Here is a 20,230-nt window from a genome sequence, read left to right as displayed (position 1 = left end):
ACAGAGAATGATATCGAACTCTCTAGCCTTTCTTCAAAAACGGAGCTTCACGATGATTTGAGATGTCTACCTGTATATTTTGCACTCCATCCACAGCAAGGCATAGGCTCCAAATATATAAATTCGTTTTCCCCTGACTAGCTAGACGCTGCCTACATATTCTCTTCAATTGTGTGTGAAAATGGGCTACATGCCAGCAAGCAACTGAGCAGCTCAGTGGCTGAAGGTATACGGGTACGAAATCTGAAAACACGTGAGCTGGTTCTAAAACATTTCTTTCCCCCACAAACCACAAAATGGAATACTGTTATGATCACACGCTGGATGCCCACCAGGGGGTATATTTGCTTCTCAAGGCTAATGGGCGTTCATCAGCCACAGGATATGTCCCATCATCTGCACGAGCAGGTGAAGGATATTTGAAATGAGATGTGTGAATGATTGGACAAAGAAGTCTGCATTAGCATGTGAGCAATTTCTTAGTTTATAGAGGGAAAAAAAAACCTACGCCGAAGATTTGACATAAACAGAGAACCGCTCGGTCTGAACGTTGCTGTTGATGGGACCGATAAAAACATCTTGACGTTTGAGTCTTTTAACTGCCAGTCTATCACATGAGTGCCTCCAATGATGAGTCCGCCTGAAGAAGCTAACAAAGGAAGAAGTTACAGAGAGCCATTTTGCCTTCACTCGGGTAGGAGACAGCAATATAACACCCACATTTCAAAGATAGGTGAGCGTTTTACACATAGCACATTTATTTGAATCTTTAAAGGACTATAGAGGAGGAAAGTAAGTTAAATGACACAAATTACATTTCCAATAAAATTACAACATCTATGGGGATTTTTTTTACTACTTCTATGCTTTGAGTAACGTTAAGTAAATTTTTAAATCAATAAATACAAATGGATACCTTCCACAGTTACACTGGGTTCAAATATCAGCTTAAATAAGTGTCTATTTGTGCTTACAATGACTGGAACTCTCTGATTCAACCTCATAACTGATCAGGGGCCCACTTGTACTACGACACCAAAGAGAAATTTGCTTTTACCAACACGCTCAGGTTATCAGGATGTCTGCAGTTCCTAACCTCAAGAATCTGTGGCCTCCTGTGACAAAGGACTGTGTAAATATGACTAAGTTAATGACCCCAAAACTGGAAGATCATTTTTGACTATCCCAATGAGCCCAGTGTAACCACCAGGGTCCTTAGGAGAGAGAAGAGGGAATGTGAACAATACCCAAAGACTACATGGCTGCAATTGGAGGTGCTACTGTGGCCCTGTTCTGTGGGAAACAGGAAGTTTCCAGAAGGAAAAAGGCAAAAGAAACAGACTTTACCCGCCTGGAGCCTCCAGAAGAAACTAGGCTTACTAACACTCACATTTTGGTTCCTTAAAATTCATTTTGGACATCTGACCTCCTGAGCCTTCTGAATATAACTGTTTCCTTGAATTACTGCATCATTGGTGGTGTAGTCATGGCACAAATAGAAGAGTAATACACAAAGACAAGAAGAAACTACCTACGGGGACAACATCTCCTTTCTCAGGAAAGAAGAAAGAAAAAGGAAAATAATCTATGTTAACAGGATTAACATGTAATCCCAATGGCCATTAGTATGCTAGAGAAGTTCTGTATTCTAAAGTCAAAGTGATAATTTCACTAATTAGCTGTTTAGTTTACCAGGTATTTTTTTTTTTACATATTTGTATTTTCAGGCAATGTAGGATATATATGGGGTATGGTGTGAAACCTCCATACATATAAACTATCTGATGGTGTAAGTGCAACTATTATATCTACAATCTCAGACAGACACGATTCCTTTGTGTTGGGAACATTCAAATCCCCTACGTGTACTTATTTTGAAACAGTCTATTAATTGTTTCCTGGCCTGGTTTTCCTACTGAGATATAGGATGCTAAAAGCTATCCTTCCCAATCCAGCAGTAGCCTCTATGCCAAGTAATGGTTTTCTCTCCATTTGTACTGCTGTACCATCTGGTAACCGTTAGTTACTACTTTTTAAAGTTCAACTTTGTGTTTTCCTGAGTGTATGTACAGGCACCTGTATGGGGAGGTGCATGCGTACCTGTGTTCATGTAGGGTCCTGAGGATGACACCGGCTACCTTCCTCAGTGATTTCTCTACTTTCTCTCTAAGATCAGATCTCTCACTGAAACTGGAGCTTGCAAAGTCAGACCCAATAAGCCCTAGAACATCTACTCTCTCCACCTCCTGAACATGGGTATCTCTGCCACACTCGGCTGAAAATAACTCAAGTCCTTATACTTGTGTGGCAGGTAATCCACTTACTGTGCCATCGCCCCAGGCATGAGATCAACTTGTTAAGCTTTCACCCGTGAGTTAGAAATTCAGTAGATGTCTTATAGCATAAGGTCCTCTAGATCTATCCATGTTGGTGTAGGAGGAATGGTTGAACAATAATCTGTTTTTATATATAAACCACATTTTCTTTGTTTGCTCATCAAGTGATGGGCAGTCAGACTGATTTCATGTCTTTAGTACTAAAAATAGAGTCGAAATAGTGATGGGACTGTAGATATGTCTTTAACATGTTGGTTTCAATTTCTTCCTATGCATTCTCAATAGTTCTGATTGAGGTGAGAAAGCATGTCACTGTGGTTTTTATTTGCATTTCCTTGATAATTAATAACGTTCGGAGTGTTGCGTTAGAGTTGCTAGCCTTTTGTCTCTCTTCTTTTGCTGAATGTCTCAACTCATTTAACCAGTTTTAGTCACGGTTGCTGTTAGCGTTGCAAATGCCACAGGCAACTGAAACATTTAGTTTTGGAGAACTATGAGCTTTATTCTCTGTTGGGTTGAATTTGATGCTGGCAGATGTGGTTGCCCAGCCCTGGAGAAAGCACTCGGCCATGCCGTACCCTCCTCCATCCAGGGTCTCACTACATGGAACCATACTAAAACCAGATTCACTCAGGTCCTATGAAGCAATTCTTCATCGGCCCTAACAGTTATGGTCTCTCCCACCCTTCCATATCCCTAAAGAGCACCCGAGTGACACATGGAGTGTGATTCGAATGAGTCTCAGGGAAAACCATCAGCAGTTCTGCCCACTCATCAAAAACGATAGGAAACACCCTACTGGAGCTTACAGGAACAAAATAGAAGACCTTATCAATTGTCCTGTGGACCTTGGGAGCAATTGAGCACTTTTGATGTTTGACTAACTGCACAAAATAACAGAAGTATACATTCACTTATCAATAATAATCTTAAATGTAAATAGATTAAAAACTCAAAATTTTAAAACATACAAATGTGTAAAGGATGATAAATTAGACCCCCAACCCATACTATGTACAAGAACTACACTCTGGTAAAAACAAAAAAACAAAAAAACAACAAAAAAAAATTAGGCAAAAATACCTTAAAACCAAAACTATAAAAAATTCAGAAAAAGGTTAATATGTAGTAATAATAATAATAATAATAATCATCATCATCATCATCATCATCATCATCAATGAAAGAAGGGATAATAATAATGCTGACATATATAGGTATTCATATAGGAACGATCAATTTTATAATGTAAGCCCTGGATCTAAAAGAAGGCATAGAATCTAATATAACTACAGTGGACAGTATCAGCACCACCTTTCAGACATAGACAGATCTTCCCAACAAAAGCATCAACAAGGAGCCTCAGAGCAAACTATCCTGCAAGTCAATTGGACCTAATTGGCATTTAGAAGATATCTCACTCAGCACTATAGTGAATGCTTCCTTCCCATCAGTCCCTGATAAAACGTATAATATGACACAAAATGAACCGAACAAATACATCTCAGCAAACTAAACACAACTGTATTCATAGCACACATTATTTTTTCTGGCCACAATGGGAAAAAAAAAACACGGAAATTATAAATCAGCAGCAAGAACTTCAGCAACTGGGGAGACAGGTGGAGATTAGTCAACATTCTCTTAAATAACCAATAGGTCAATGGGGAAATTGAAAAGGAAATGAATATTTTCCTTGAAAGAAATGAAAACACAAACTCAATGTACCGAAAGCTATGCAATCTAGCAAAAGCCAGTCCTGAGGGAGATTAATAGTAATGCCATAAGTTTCTTTATGAAAAATAAAATTTTTCAAATAACCTAAAAAGGAGAAGGAACTGAACAGATGTGTATAACACACACACACACACACACACACACACACACACACACCAAATCAAAAAGGATCACAAATTTGACATAGAACAAGGAGGAGGGTTATACATAGGAGGTGGCAGGAAGAAAGAGAAGGGAAATGATTTAATTGCATTTTAACTTCAAAAAATAAAAACATATTTCTTAAAATGTCTAATTCAAGACCCAATGAAATAATTCAGTAGGATAAGACTCTTGCTGCAAAGCTTGGTGGTCTGAGTTTTACCTCAGGAACCCACCTGGTGAAAGGAGAGAAATTCCCCCTGCAAGCTATTCTCAGACTTCTAAATGTGTGTATGTTCACAAACACAAACACACACACACACACACACACACACACACACACACACAGTGATCAAATAAATTGATGTAACTTTAAAATATAATATATCAGTGACATGAAAGCTGGCTTTTTGAAATGTTCCCCAAAATTGAAAAAGTGTTATATACGTTACTAAAGGCAAAAGAGTGACTATATAAATAATGTCACAGTAGAAAAGGAGACACCACAGTTGAAACTACAGAAATACTGAAGATCCTTAGTGAGGGTTGTAAACAACTCTACACCAACAAATAGGAAAGCCTAGAAGAATGAACACACTTGTGAACACTTCCAGCTACCGATGCTGATGAACACATCAGTGTCCCCTAACAAGGAAAAGCCCAACACTAGATGGTTCGTTGCTAAATTTTATCAACCTTTTAAAGAATAGGTAATGCAATCTCCTCTCAAACTACGCAAAAGTTTACATGGAAAGATTCCTCCCTATGTCATTCTAAGTCCAGCATCACACCAATACCAAAGAAGCACACAGCAAGAAAACAATTATATTTAATGGCAATTGATACAAGCACTTTCAAGAGAAATATTAGAAAGCCAAAGCCTATATTGAAGTATGAAGAATATATACCTTAATCAAGAGCGATCTATCCCAGGAGTACCAAAGTAATTCAGTATATCAATGCTGGTAAACAGAACACATCATTTCAGCAGAATGACGGATTTAAAAAGCCGTGCAATCATGTTAATAGAAGCCGTGGACCATTTGACAGAACTCAACATCCCTTCCTAATAGTAAACATTCCTGAAAGATTTTGTAGAAAAGTAATGCACCAGGACAAAATAAGGACTAGATGAAAAATCCACAGCCTATAGTGTTCTGAGTGGATCAAGACAAATGTGGCCACTATTTTTTTTTCTGATATAGTTGTAATAATATTGCTCAGGGGAAAGTGTTAGAAAGGGAAGTGAACAAATAATGTGACCATCAGAGTGACTGGCCTAGTGAAGGTGGTTCTATATGCCCTCACATGCCATGTTTCTTTTCAAGTGCTTCACTGACTGTGAACAGCAAGAGCCTTATGTATGCAACCCATTTGTTTGGGGTATGACTTTCACACATACTCTGGTGCCTCATATTTGACCATGCCCCCTGGAGGGGGAGACCTGGTGGCACTCAGAGGAAGGATAGCAGACTACCAAGAAGAGACTTGATACCCTATGAGCATATAAAGGGGGAGGAAATCCCCTTCAGGAACAGTCATAGGGGAGGGGAGTAAGGGGAAAATGGGAGGGAGGGAAGAATGGGAGGATACAAGGGATGGGATAACCATTGAGATGTAACAAGAATAAATTAATTAAAAAAAAAGAAAGTGGGGGGGCAGGCTGGTGCTCAGGTGATCATGAGTTTGTGTAGAGAAACACACATCTATGACACTGTGGTTACTTTTAAAACTCTACTCAATGTAGTGTTGCGAGACTTGGCAGGAAGAGTATGACAAGTAAAAAAAGAGGAGACCTCCAAACATGTCAGTGTACATGTTAACAGATGACATGCCTTTATGTTAGAATTCTGGAGATTCCACCCAAAAGCTGTCAAACTGATAAATTAATTTAACGCAGTTGCAAGACATAACATCAGAAAAACCCACAGCATTTCTGTACATCAGTGGTTAGGGTTCAGGAGTAGCCGCCTACTGACCACTTGAACACCAGACTCAGATTGATGGGAGTTTATTTGAATGCTGAGCAAGTACTGGCCTGTCAGGATCACTGCCTGTGAATTCAGACTGTGACATTGGTAACAAGAACTGACCAGTCGGGGCCATGGTTAGAACTCAGGAATCAGACCTTGATGTTGGTCTCTTTTTTGTTGTTGTTTTACTTTTTTATTATAATTTATTCCCATTACAACCCCTGATTGTTATCCACTTGCTTGTATCTTCCCTTTCTCATCTTCCTTCCCTCTCCATAGACCACTAACAGAGGGTGAGGTGCCTCAGTCCCCACCGGCTGACCATAGCATTTCAGGACTCATCCTGATAGCCTGTATCCCCTTTCTCTGTGTGCCCACCTGGCCTCATCAGAGTTCGTGTCAGAGGCAGTCCCTGCCAAACACACACACACACACACACACACACACACACACACACACACACACCATGAAGCTGTCCACTGACTATATCTGAACAGGGGATCTAGGTTCTTTGCATGCATTGTCCTTGGTTGGTGCTTCCGTTTTGTGCAGGGACAGTTGTGGAGGCCAAGTTGGTAGAATTTGCTGAAGGAGGCAGAGGCGGGAGGCTAACAAGTTGATCTTTTTCTAAGGTAGGCATTTTATAAGAAAAATCAGGTAATTAATTTTATTCCTTCTCAAGTTTCTGATGAGGTTGAAGACCAGATAGTTTAGTTTTACAATTAACTTACTTGTTTAAAGGTTAAGATTTTTTTTTGATCTAGATAGATGTTTTAATTTGAAGAGATGAGATATGATAGATATTGATTTATGTTCAGAATTTCACACTCACCAAGCTAGAAAAGATGCTTTCTTCAAGGTTGCCAAATACAAATAGTCAAAACACTATGAATGTAACATTTATATAATTCCTGATTGTTTTGTGGTTTTTTTGCATATTTTGTGGTTTCTATTGTATATATGTGTAATAATATAAGTGTACATGTAAAAAAAAAATAATAGGAAAAGAAAAGAAAAAGAAGAAAACATAACTAGGTGGGAAGCAAGGAGGAGGGCAGCATTACATCATTTTGACCAGTTAATCACAAGAAGATTTGATTTGTTCTGAGCACAATGTATCCAGGTGGCTAGACAAAGCATTTTAAGCTGATTGGCTGGGATGTAGGGTAGGAGAGCTCTTCGGGGCTTTCCAGATCTCTGAGAATAAGGATCATAGCAGGATATTGTGGCCTTAACTCTAATAGAACATCATTTATCTTTAAAACAAGTAGAACATGCATTTATCATCTATTGTTGTATTTTATGCAGCAGGCATTGAACCTTCCTGTGTTCAGGCACATAAGGCCTGAGAACTTGAGCTTAATTTCACCTTATAATCAAAATGGAGACTTGGAGTAAAAATGGTTTCTGATATGCTGAGAGCCGGTATTAACAGAGGAGCTACAGCCATGCTAGGAACTAAAGTAGTTCTCAACAGAAGGGCTATAGAGTTTAAGCAGGTTAAGTAGGTTACAACATAGTAATAAAGCCCTGCAAAAGAAATGAATGTAGCAACCCCATTCATAATAGACATAAAATGTGATCAAGGAAGCCAGTGATTACCATAATAGGAATGTTAAAATAATGATGAATAGAAATGAAGAACATGCAGAAAAAACTTGCATGTAGAATCTGTGGTATGTATTGGGAAAACTAAAATTTTTATACCATTGATTTTTATTTATTGATTGATTGATTGATTTACTTATTTTCAGGCAATGTGATCTACAGATTTAAAGCAATCCCTAGCAAAATATTACTGGCATTCCTCACAGGAAAAAGTCTAAAATTTTTGTGAGCCAAAGTAATATTGATGAAAAAGACCAAATTAGCAGTATTACAATACCTAATTTAAAATACTGTACAAAACAATAGATATAGCAGCGTGGTTCTGGTGTAAAATGGGCAAATCAGCCAATGAGATGCAATAGAGAACATGTAATTTAAAAGTGTATTTCATTCCAAAATCCCAGCAGATTTTGAGATTTTTGAGAAAGGAAAGACTCTTTGATACACGGCAATGAGGAAAGTTAGCAACCATATGTAGAAGGAAGGAAGGAAGGAAGGAGGAAAGAAAGAAAGAAAGAAAGAAAGGAAGGAAGGAAGAAAGAAAGAAAGAAAGAAAGAAAGAAAGAAAGAAAGAAAAAAGCCAGTCCACTATCCTTCAACCACATTCAAAATTAAACTCAAGATGAAGCAAAGACCTAAGTGTAAATCACAAAATTGTTAAAAGACAGTTCAAGGGAAGTGATTAGGGATATTACTGTGTGGAAGACTTAAATATAAGACCCCACAAATCACAGTAAACAATAGCAAAAGTTGACCAAACTGTTTCACATCTACAAGAAGCCATTAACAAGATGTAGAAAGAAGTGTGCTGAAGAGTGGCAGAGAATGCTCACTCACTACGCTCCTGACTGGCTTTCAAATTTTAGACCTCTTATTGTTCACCACCCCCCCACCCCCCCGCCGCCGTGAGATTCCCATCGGCTCATGGTCTATCTCAAGTGATGAAACAGTTGACTACTTTGCATTCAGCACCCTTCTTTACAAGGCCATTGTGTGTTTCCAATCTCTGCAACACTCCCACTGTACGCTGATACTCAGCCTCAAACAATCCCACGGCATAGCTGCTGTTTCCTCCTTAATTTTGTCCTTTGTTGGGGAGGTTGGAGCAGAGACCACCTGGAGTAATCCACATTGCGCGGCACCTACTTACTAGTTATTTGACTTTAGGCAATTTTTTCCCTCTTCTTTTTTTTCTTTCTTCTTCTTTTTGGTTGATGTGTTCTTCTCTCATAAGATGCATCCTTTCCACAGCCTCTCCTCTTAACTTCTGATTCACAGTATCTGAAATTGTGAGGTAGGACTAACAATACCTCCTATCTTCTAACACCAGCCTAGTATGTGCAGCATCTGGCGCCTAGGGACAAATGACTGAACCTGACACATTTTCCTCTTGCTTTAAAAAGTCAAGATTATTAGGCTTCTCCTTCATAGCTTCTGTATTTCAAGGGAGTCAGTGTCTGTTTGTATAGTAATACGTTACCAATCAACAAATGCTTTCATAGATTACTATTTACATCTGCCACCACACTTTGGCAGTTAAGAACAAAAGTGTTTTGCTACCCAACCTCTAGCCATTGCATGGTAAAAAGAATCATACCTATAAACTAATAAGTTATGAATGGGAAGGATCAGATGTAAAATCAAGGACTTCTGAGGTCACAGAGAACAGAATCATGATTCTAACCATAATCTCTAATTGTCACTCAGAGACGGTGACAATTTAAGCGGGCCTTGGAGTAGCAGCATTCACTTTCCCATGCAAATTTTGCTTGAGGGAGTCTGGAGCTGAAAGGATAGTATATGTTGACTGTCCTTAATCGGAAAAGCCAACATGCTGTGAAATCTGAATGCTCAGAAAGATTCAGACACCGGGGTATTTTGGAGTTCAGATTACTTATGCTCCTGATCAGTAAAATTTACCCCAAATATTATACAAGATCAGGAGCCGAGGCTGCCCAGGAATGAGCAAAGGGTCTCAAATGGTTGTAGGGAGACAGCCAGATTTTACAGCTTGGTTGACCAAATAGAAACAACAATATGTAGAGAGACTGCTAGAGGCAAGATGAGTTATGAGAAAAGAGGGGATGGAGGAAAATGTGTCCAAATTTGGATGAGTTGGTTTTTGGGAGCCTGGCAGAAGTGCCATATGGGACATGCAGCAAGCCGCTAGGAATTTGGAGAAGACTGAATTATTTCAACTCAAGGGATATGTCTGCCAAACCAAATGTCCTTCCTATAACGATATGAATATGTACCACAGGGTATTTTAGAGATAACAACCTTGAAAATTGAAATAATCACTTGAAAGGCTATTTTTCTATCCTAAGTGTTGAATACCTTACTTTCTAACCATTGTTACTTATACATCCTGTGAGCACATTGCACAGTCTCTCAGCTACTCTTGTTATATCTACCTGTTCTGGAGAGCATTAGAAAGGTACCATGTAGCTCTTGTCAATTAAGCCACCACAGAAGTGATAATTAAAGCTTTATCTTTCTAGATATACTGTTTCTAAAACTGTGAAAACTCTTCCCCCTAAAGTTTGAAGAGTTTTGAAAGGACATTTTAAATCAAGAAAGTGTGTTCTATATTAACAGGATTGTTGAAACCCCTGGCTTTATAGTTCAGACTATCCATACAATGGTTTTGCAAAACCAAGAAACCAGATGGAGCACACAAACATGAATATTTAATGCATAAGGAAAACACTTGCTTTTGATTGATTTTCCTCTTTCTTTCTTTTTAAAAAAATATTTGGCTAGAGTATTTTGGTTTTGCTTTAGCTTTGTGAGTCACCTTACTGTTGACTGGAAAGCCTTAACCAAAAGGACACAGATAAGACCTGAGAGTTAGGATAATTAAATGTATCATAGGAAACTTAATATACCTGGTATATAATCTCAGGTTCTAAAGATAAGAAAGGTAACGTGAAACAAATATTACTTGGTTTCCTACTCAGTCTTTTAATTTTAGCAGAACTTTAACTCAGACCTTGGGATTTTGTCAGCTACCTGAGCACTTACATAGTCACAGATGGATATCTATAAGGTTAGTTACACTGCAGACGTAGGCCCAAAGAATGGGTCTTTTTGAAGCCCTCTTTTGTGTACATCTTGAAGAACTTAGCACAGAGGCAGTTCCGAAGATAGCAACTAGCACTAACATTTGCTCCACTCTAAATCTCAATGGCTCTGGAAACATGGCTGTGGCCAGGCTTGGAACTCTGGCAGAGAACGGAGCCTACAGCCCCTGCCACAGTGCTTTCATGACTGTAGGCCTTCCTCACTTGTACTAAGAACAATTCCTTGAACGTGGACAAAAATCATCTCTTTTCCCCCCAATTATTTTCTATGTTCCATTTTCTTAAATCACCTCTTTTTTATTTTAATATATATTTATTCTCTGAAAATTTCATACATGTATACAATGTGTCTTGATCATGTCTAACTCCCTATTTCCAACTCTCCCAAGCACATTTCCCTCCAAACTTTATGTACTCCCTTTATACTTTTTTAGTTTTTTAAAATTTATCATAATTTATTCAGATTACATTCCAATTGTTATCCCTTGACTTGTATCTTCTCGGGCCCACTCTCCCTCCCTCTTTTTTGCCCTATTCCCGTCCTCTAGGTCTGTGACAGAAGAGGACCTCCTTCCCCACCATATGACCACAGCCTATCTAGTCTCATCTGGATAGCCTGCTTCTCCTTCTTCTGTGTGCCCACAAGGCCTCCCCACCAAGGGAAAGAGATCAAATCGGGGCACCAAAGTTCGTGTCAGAGGCAGTCCTTGCTCTCCCCACAAGCGTGGAGAATGAGCTGTGCATTGGCTAGATCTGAACGGGGGTCTAGGTTTATTGCATGCATTGTCCTTGTTTGGTGCAATAATTTTGCAGCTGCCCCTGCGTCCAGATCCACTGGCACTTATGGTCTCCTTGTGGGGCTCCTGAACCTTCTGGGTCCTTCTATATGCCCCCATTCTTCCTTACCATTCTGAGCCCCACCAGAGTCAGCAATGAGTTCCAGCATCTGTCACAATCCTTTGCTGGGCAGAGATTCTCAGAAGACATCTATGTAAGGCTAATATCCACTTACAAACTAGTATAAACCATGCATGTATTTCTAGGTCTGGGTTACCTCATTCAGGATGATCTTTTCTCATTATATCCATTTGCCTGCAATTTTCAAGATTTCCTTGTTTTTAATAGTTGAGTAGTATTGCATTGTGTAAATTAACCACAGTTTCTTTATCAATTCTTTGGTTGAGGACATCTAGGTTGTTTCCAAATTCTGAGTATTATAAATAAAGCTGCTTGAATATAGTTGGGCAGATGTCCTTGTTGTATGGTGGAGCATCTTTTGGGTATAATCCCAGGAGTGGTATGGCTGGATCTTAAGGTAGCACTATTCCCAGTTTCCTGAGAAAGCACCAGATTGATTTCTAGAGTGGTTGTACAGGGTTTTTTGTTTGTTTGTTTGTTTGTTTGTTTGCCTGTTTTTGTTTTTGTGTTTTTTGTTGTTGTTGTTTTTTATGTTCTTTTAACCTACTGAGTACAATTAATGTTGTCCATATGTGCATGAGTTGTATCTTGTCATCCAGTGGGGTATAGGCAACTTTCCCAAGTTCATACTCCTAAAAAAAAAAAAAAAAAAGCAGCTCTTCCTCACCTAGTAGCCAGCAACTTCCAGTGGGTCCTCATCTAGGGTAGGACCTCAGAAGCCACTCTTCTTCCCATGCTGGCTTGTTCTTATGCAGGTCTTGTGCAGGCAAGCAGAACTACAGTGAGTTCACATCAGTAACAGCTGCACTAGTCAGGGTTCTCTAGAGTCACAGACTATATAGAATGAGTGTGTGTGTGTGTGTGTGAGAGAGAGAGAGAGAGAGAGAGAGAGAGAGAGAGAGAGAGAGAGAGAGAGAGGGAGAGAGAGAGAGAGGGAGAGAGAGAGAGAGAGAGAGAGAGAGAGAGATTAGAATGACTTATAGACTGTGGCCCAGCTAATTCAACAATGGCTGTCTGTGAATGGGAAGTCTAAGAATCTAGTTGCTCACTCCACAAGGCTAGCTGTCTCAGCTAGACCTCAGTATGCACTGCAATCTTGAATTAGTAGGCTTTGACGCCAGTGAAAGACTGGACTTGCTAACAAGGTGAGAACAATCAGGCAAAGAGCAAGACGTCCTTTTCCATATCCTTATACAGGTTTTCAGCAGACGGTGTGGTCCAGATTAGAGGTGGATTTAAAAGACCCAGATGAAAGGTGTGTCTTCCATCCTCGAAGATCTAGATTAGAAGTACATCTTCCCACTTCAAACTAACCAAAAAATTCTCACAGGTGTGTCCCTCTGTTTTTGGATTTCAGTCAGTTCCAGATGTAGTCACATTGACAGCTAAGATAGTCATCACCACAGCCATGTCCTGTACAGAGGACAGCATTTTGCAGCACTCCTCACCATCTTCTGTCACTTACATTTTTTTCTCTTCCCTATTCAAGATGTTTCCTGAGCCTATGGGAATTGGGGGATTAATATAAATTCTAATCTATGGATAGGCACACGTAGTCACTTACTCCCAGCACTTTGAACTGCAATGCATCTCTGCATCAACCACTATCCACTGCAAAAAGAAGCTTTTCTGACCAAGGTTGAGAGCATTACAAATTTATGGATCAAACTGTAAATAGAATATAATTTGACATCATTGCTTTTTAGAAAAATTACATCAAAATAGATTCTGCTTTCAGACCTAATAGTTCCCGAGTCACGTTGTGTGACCATGTTTACAGTCCCAGGCATGAATTGCCTCCTATGACAAGCCTCAAGTCCGATGAAAAGAGATGGTAATTATACCCATAGACAGTCTTGCCCCTATTGCACCAATGGGAACACCTTGCTTACTAGATTGGTAGCATCTGGATAAGACCATTGATATAGTATCTCCTTTATTGTTCCTGCTACCACTATGAAAGCTATCCATCATGGAAGGTTTCCTGGTCAGTTCAAGACTGAATTTCCTATACCCTGCAATCAAAGTGTATGTTATCTTCATCAAAAAGGTCTTATCATCCAATCACAGCAATCACAGCAGATAACCAAGAGCAGAGATAACAGCCTGTATTGTTTTGAGTGCCTCTGGGACCTGTCTGACTAATATATTGTAGAGAGGTCGCCCGTGCCTGACAATGAAATTTTCATTTAGAAACCCATATCTTCTGGGAGCAGCATTGTTCATTAATGTGAAACACTTTTGATCAAACTGTATAAAGAACAAATTTTGATCAGCTTGTAAACTAGTAGTACCCCAAAGATGTCTTAATATTAAGCCACTCCTGGTTCTCTTTCCTGTACCTCCTGCGCCAGCCGACACTTTACCTCTCCATGTTCCCTCTGTGCTTTCATTTCACAGAAGATTTACTATCTTCTTTTTAAGGTATTGTTTGCTTGGATTGCAAGATCATAGATTCCCAACTGGCTTCCTTCTGCACACTTCATTTTGGTTAAGCCTTCCCCTGGCCTCTCATCTCCCCATTCTTATCTCTGTGCTACCTATTCCTGACCCTAGTATTTCCGCTTTCTACTTCTGTATTAGCTGTTTCCTCTTTTTTTTTTCCAAGATATATATTATTTTATTAATTTGTTCTTGTTACATATCAATGCTTATCCCATCCCTTGTATCCTCCCATTCTTCCCTCCCTCCCAGTTTCCCCTTATTCCCCTCCCCTATGACTGTGACTAAGGGGGACTTCCTCCCCCTGTATATGCTCATAGGGTATCAAGTCTCTTCTTGGTAACCTGCTGTCCTTCCTCTGAGTGCCACCAGGTCTCCCCCTCCAGGGGACATGGTCAAATATAGGGCACCAGAGTACGTGAGGAAGTCATATCCCACTCTCCACTCAACTGTGGAGAATGTTCTGACCATTGGCTAGATCTGGGTAGGGGTTTAAAGTTTACAGACTGTATTGTCCTTGGCTGGTGCCTTAGTTTGAGCGGGATCCCTGGGCCCAAATCTGCCTATCATAATGTTCTACTTGTAGGTTTCTAGGACCCTCTGGATCCTTCTACTTTGCCATTCTCCCGTGCTTGTCTCATCTAGAGTCCCAATAGGATGTCCTCCCCTCTGTCTCAGTTTCCTGGTAATTGAAGGCTTTCATGATGTCTATGTGCATATTAGCTGTTTCCTCTTAAACCTACAACAATGCCCAAAATTTAGTTTCCTAGATGCCATATGTACTTCACATTAAACTCACATAGCAAAAGATTTGAATCTGGGACCCTCCTACAAAAGACAACATGTGATCTTTGTCTTTGGGGCCTGACTATCTATACATTTAAAGTTCCATCAACATACCTGCAAATTTACAGATTAATAATGTCTCATTTTGTGAATATATATATATCATATTTTATTATTTATTCATCAGTTGGTGAAGATCTATGATAATACTCTCCCTAGTTATTGTGAATAGAGTAGCACTCAATATGGATATAGTAAGATATGAAATTCTTTAGGTACATTACCCAGGAGTGGTGTAGAGAGATCTCTTTCTAGTTTCAGGGGAGAGACCTTCTTGAACAGTTTCCAGAGTGACTGCACTAATTTATACTTCTCCAACAATGCATAAGGCTGTCCCTTTTTGTTGTCATGGTCATTCCTGATTATGGTCAGTCTACCTGGAGTGAGATAGAATGGTAAAATATGTTTTATCATATAGAACAATTGGGGTTTCTTCTTAGTGTTTACTGGATACTTGCATTCCTTTAGAGAGCTTTGTGTTAGTCCAAAACTTGTTTTTAAACCACGCTGTTTGTTTCCCTAGTGCTCAGTTTTTCAAGCTCTTTATATACTTTATACACTAATCTGATGTGTGGCTAGAGCAGAATTTCTCCCATTCTATGAGATGCCTCTTCACTATGGCCATTTCCTTTGCTGTATAGAATCTTTGTGGTCCTGGTATATCAGTTAGGCTTAAAACAAATCTGTAGATTTTTTTTTTTTTGGTAGGGTGGCCATTTTCACAATATTAATCCTGCCAGTCTATGAGCACAAAACACCTTTCCATATGTTGATGTTTCCTCAATTTTTTATTGTCTTAAATTCTTCAGTGAATAGAACTAAAATTTTGAGAAAATCTAACATCCATTCATTATAAAAAGCATGACAAGGTTTTGACAAAGGAACACACCTAACTCAATAAAGGCTATATGCATCAAAACCAGAGCCAGCATAGTGATAAATGTAGGAAACCTCAACTGTTCCCATTTAAATCAGGAACAAGTCATGGGTGTCCGTCCATTCTCCTCATTCTTGTTCAACTTGGTGTTTGAAGTCCTAGCCAGAGCAATTAGATAAGAGAAGGAAATAAAAGGGGAGCAAATAGAAATCAAAATATTCCTGATTGAAGATAATATGATTTTATTCATATGAAACTCTAAAGATGATACTAAAAAACACTACTAATAAATATCAATCTTAAGTGGAAAGATACAAAACTAACATACAAAATTCAGTAGCCTACTTATGTATCAATAACAAATGTACTGAAAAGAAATCGTAGGGTCATATTCTTTCACAGTATCTGCAAACAATTTTTAAAAAATGCCTGAGACTAAAGCTAGCTAAGGAAATAAAAGAACACTATTTTCGGGTTTTTCTCTGTGTTAGCTTTGTCTATCTTGGACTTGCTTTTGTTGACCAGACTGGCCTTGAACTCACAGTAATCCACCTGCTTCTTCTCCTGAGTGCTGGGATTAGAGGCGTGCGTAAGCATGGAGCAGAACTTGGTTCACCATGACCAGTGTGGGGATGTTCATGATACACAGAAATATACTTCCTGGTCTCCCAAATCAAGAAGAAGTTTACCAAAAAGAAGATTAGGGAGTATTTAGAAACAAAAAAAAACCCCATATTTTAAGTAGATATTTTATAGATAATTTTCCTAATTATAAATTATATGCAAATACAATTATGATATTGCTTGTAAAATGAGACTCATATACAATATACAAAGGACAAAAATAAATAAAAGTATCTCTACTTTCAAACTAAGCAATTAAGACCCTGCAACATCCAGAATGAGAAGAGAAGCAGAAAATAAAAGAAAGAGAAAACAATGGAAGGATGAATAATAAATGAAACTAAAGTCTTAACAAATTTAGAAAGGTTGAACAAAAAAAAAAAAAAAGAATATTTGGTAAAAGTTACAAACTGGTGTGAGTCAAGTGAAAAGTAGAGAGAGTAGAAAGTAAAATTGAGTGTTGGGAAGATATGCCACATAAGGTAAATCCTTTCGAGATCATGTTTAAGAAAACAGGACAAAGGAAGACAGAAATGTCTGGTGAAGGTTAGAAATAAAAAATAAGCAAAAGGAGAGCAGAGGCTGAGTTACAAACACGCTAAAGTACACCACACGCTGTCACTGGCACTCACCTGAAGGTTCCCAAGAAGGGAATGAAATACACACAAATGAAATGACATCGTTGACCCACCCCACCCCATCACCATCCCACCCAACTCCCCCTGCAATGCAGGAAACTTCTTTACTGAGGACATTAGAAAAGTCCAGCCCTCTTTATTTTGTGAACCACTTTGCTTGCACTGTCCTTTTTTTTTTCTCCTTTATTAATTTATTCTTGTTACATCTCAATGGTTATCCCATGCCTTGTATCCTCCCATTCTTCCCTCCCTCCCATTTTCCCCTTATTCCCCTCCCCTATGACTGTTCCTGAGGGGGATTACCTCCCCCTGTATATGCTCATAGGGTATCAAGTCTCTTCTTGGTAACCTGCTGTCCTTCCTCTGAGTGCACTGTTCTAACCATGGGCATTCTTGCCTACCGTTACGTGGGACAGAGAACCTCCATTCCCTAAGAACTCCATGAAGAGCTCCACGGAAGATGGAGGTTGCTGAGTCAGAATGTTCAGAAACTCAGATTCAGAAAATCTAAGTTAAGAACCAAATTGGTCTCATTTGTACGCTTTTGAATATGTGTCTCCGAGCCACAAGTAAGCCTTCAGAAACATTACAACTGTGAAAAACAAACCTGCGAGAACCAGTCTTTTGCAAGCTCTTCCTCAGAGCAGCATGCTTGACACAGCTACTGGAGTGAAAGAGCATCCGTGTGCAGAGATTAAAACGTGTCTCCATAAATGTGTTCCTATAAACTTAGGGCTCAATCAGAACCTGTTTATTCATGTCGTTCCCTTGATTTGCACCATCATCATTCCTCCGATGACTTGTTTTCAGTGCGTTCTTGTTTTCCTCAGAGTGATGATGCCTGCTAGTGTTTCTGTTCCAATTTTCTCTAATGTCCTTGCACGCATATGCAATATTTACTGACCTCACACAGCTGGCTTCTCTCACCTCAAAGTTCCATATCTCCCCCACCCCCCTTCTACAGTCTTCAAGTAGCAAGTCACATAAGGACCAAGAGAAATCAACCCGCACTGTCCTGCTTATTCACCGTTCAGCACACCTGGCATTTTTGTTTAATTTTGTGTTTGTTTCTTAAAGAAGAGCCTCTGCAGACCAGGCTGACACCAACTGTCAAGATTATGAAATGAGCTACCTACCATTCATTGGCTTGCTTTTCTTCTAAAGTACTGTTGAGCTGTTTTCAAGTCAAACTGAATCTGATCCTGTCTTTATGGTCTCAGATCATTCATTTAGCTTCTTGGATCTTCAGCTTCTTCACCTAAGGAAGACAGATAATAAAGTCTAACCTTCATTAGGTTCATCTGATAACTAAAGCTTAAATGAACAATATATGTCGAAGTAGCATAGAAACCTTGACCATACCCACTGTATGCCTAGCTGCCAGGCTTAGTTACTTTTCCAGTGCTGTGAAGAAACACCATAACCAAGGCACCTTATAGAAGAAAGGGTTTACTGGAGGCTTAAAGTTTCAGAAGGTAAGTCATTACCACCATGGTGGCAACATAACAGGCATGGTTCTGAAGCAATAGTTAAGAGCTTATATCTTGAGACAACAACCACATGGCAAAGAAAGCAAAAGGGGGAGGAGAAAGATAGAGAGAAAAAGAGACTTTGACAGAGAGAGCTTCAGAGCTGAACCACCCCCCACTAGTGTCACACTTCCTCTAACAAAGCCACACCTCTTAATCCTTCCTAAACAGTTCCGTCAATGGGGACAAACCATTCAAATAAATGAGCCCACGGGATTTATTCTCATTCAAACCACCACACTGGTTTTATCCTAATGGCACATAAGCAATTGCATGCCTCAGATGGAATCCATTCTCTTCCACATAAACTGGGTCAGTTTTGTAGATGTCATATCTCAATTCCTGGCTATACTATTAAGCTTTTGTCTTGGTTGCTGCCAGCGTCTCAAGAGAGTATGTCACTACTTACTGCCAGTCAAAGAAAAGGTCAAAAGCCCAGCATATGAAAGGTCTACTATTTTTTACGCAATTATAAAGTTGAAAATCCATAAGTCAACCTTCATGCTGCTGAGCTGTGATGCTTGGATATTGTCTGACTTGGGTGTACAGTACCATAAGAAGGTGGCTCAAAATATGTCCTAACTCTGAGATGGCTATGTCAGTTGCCTTCCAGACATACAGGTAAAATGGTCTCCAGCATCATCCTAGTGGCTTACTTAAAGGATGATTTGGCCTTGTTTTGGCAGGAGGATCAAACAATTAAAAAGACGTTTTCTTCCTTTTAAAATAGGAAACATTTTTTCCCTCAGAATTTGGGCTGTTCTCATTTAGCACATACTCTGACAATAGATTAAGTACTGAAAATGTCATTATGTGGTTGGTCTTAATGATTAGGGATAATAAGTATGTTGAACTTCACAGCGATCGTAATTCAGGACAAAACTGCACTCTCCCCATCAACACCAGTTTCAGCAGAATCGTTTTCTTTACCCATGTGCCATTGCTCACGAAAGCTAAATATTTGCAGGGAGGGCATGCACTCCCATAGTGAAAGCACACCACTATAAATGTTTCCATGTCCTAATGGGGACCTTGGGGGGTTGTTCCAAGAAACAATATCCCTTTCTCATGTACTACACACAGAAAGTGGATGTTGGAGCCTTTTTATTGTTCGCTGATGTTTTCCTTGAATGTTGGTGTCAGCACATGAGGCTCTGTAGATCAGATATTCCCTTATGTGTTTTATATCATTGCCTTCTTCATCATTCCAACTTATAGGCTGCTTAAAACTTCTTAGACACAATCTGAGTTGCAAAAACATAACCATGTGTAAGTGTATAGTTTAAAAGTAAAAATTTGAAGTGTGTATGTCGGTGTATATTTTAAATACAAATAGAATATGCCATCCCAGGACTGTCTTCCTTTGGTTGAGTTTCCCAGAGCTGGTTGGCTCTGCTTCTTATTCAGGTTGAATTGTCCCAGAGGAATGGCAAGTGGGTGACTCTGTCCAGCTGTGGACAGCACTGCTGCTTACTCTG

General features: G+C 39.3%; 2 protein-coding genes across 12 annotated transcripts in view; one reads left to right on the top strand and one right to left on the bottom strand.

Annotated features, from left to right (window-relative positions):
- Nucleotides 1–20,230, top strand: part of TENM3 (teneurin transmembrane protein 3) — a 2,605,219-nt gene that overhangs the window by 1,664,012 nt on the left and 920,977 nt on the right. The window lies entirely within an intron of this gene.
- The window catches only part of LOC311585367 (uncharacterized protein), a 60,504-nt gene that overhangs the window by 34,394 nt on the left and 5,880 nt on the right, over nt 1–20,230 (bottom strand). Inside the window, exons 2-4 of the mRNA XM_084760485.1 lie at nt 18,356–18,481; nt 16,504–16,626; nt 15,309–15,461 (exon numbers count right to left, since the gene is read on the bottom strand). Coding sequence (XP_084616611.1) covers nt 15,309–15,461; nt 16,504–16,558 — 208 coding nt within the window. The 5' untranslated portion in view covers nt 16,559–16,626; nt 18,356–18,481. The remainder of the gene's footprint in view (nt 1–15,308; nt 15,462–16,503; nt 16,627–18,355; nt 18,482–20,230) is intronic.

Source organism: Acomys minous (genome assembly GCF_964271855.1).
Source record: "Acomys minous genome assembly, chromosome: 15".
In the NCBI taxonomy this organism is placed as follows: Eukaryota; Metazoa; Chordata; class Mammalia; order Rodentia; family Muridae; genus Acomys; species Acomys minous.
Note: the sequence above shows the minus strand (reverse complement) of the source record. Positions and strands in the feature narration are given on the sequence as shown.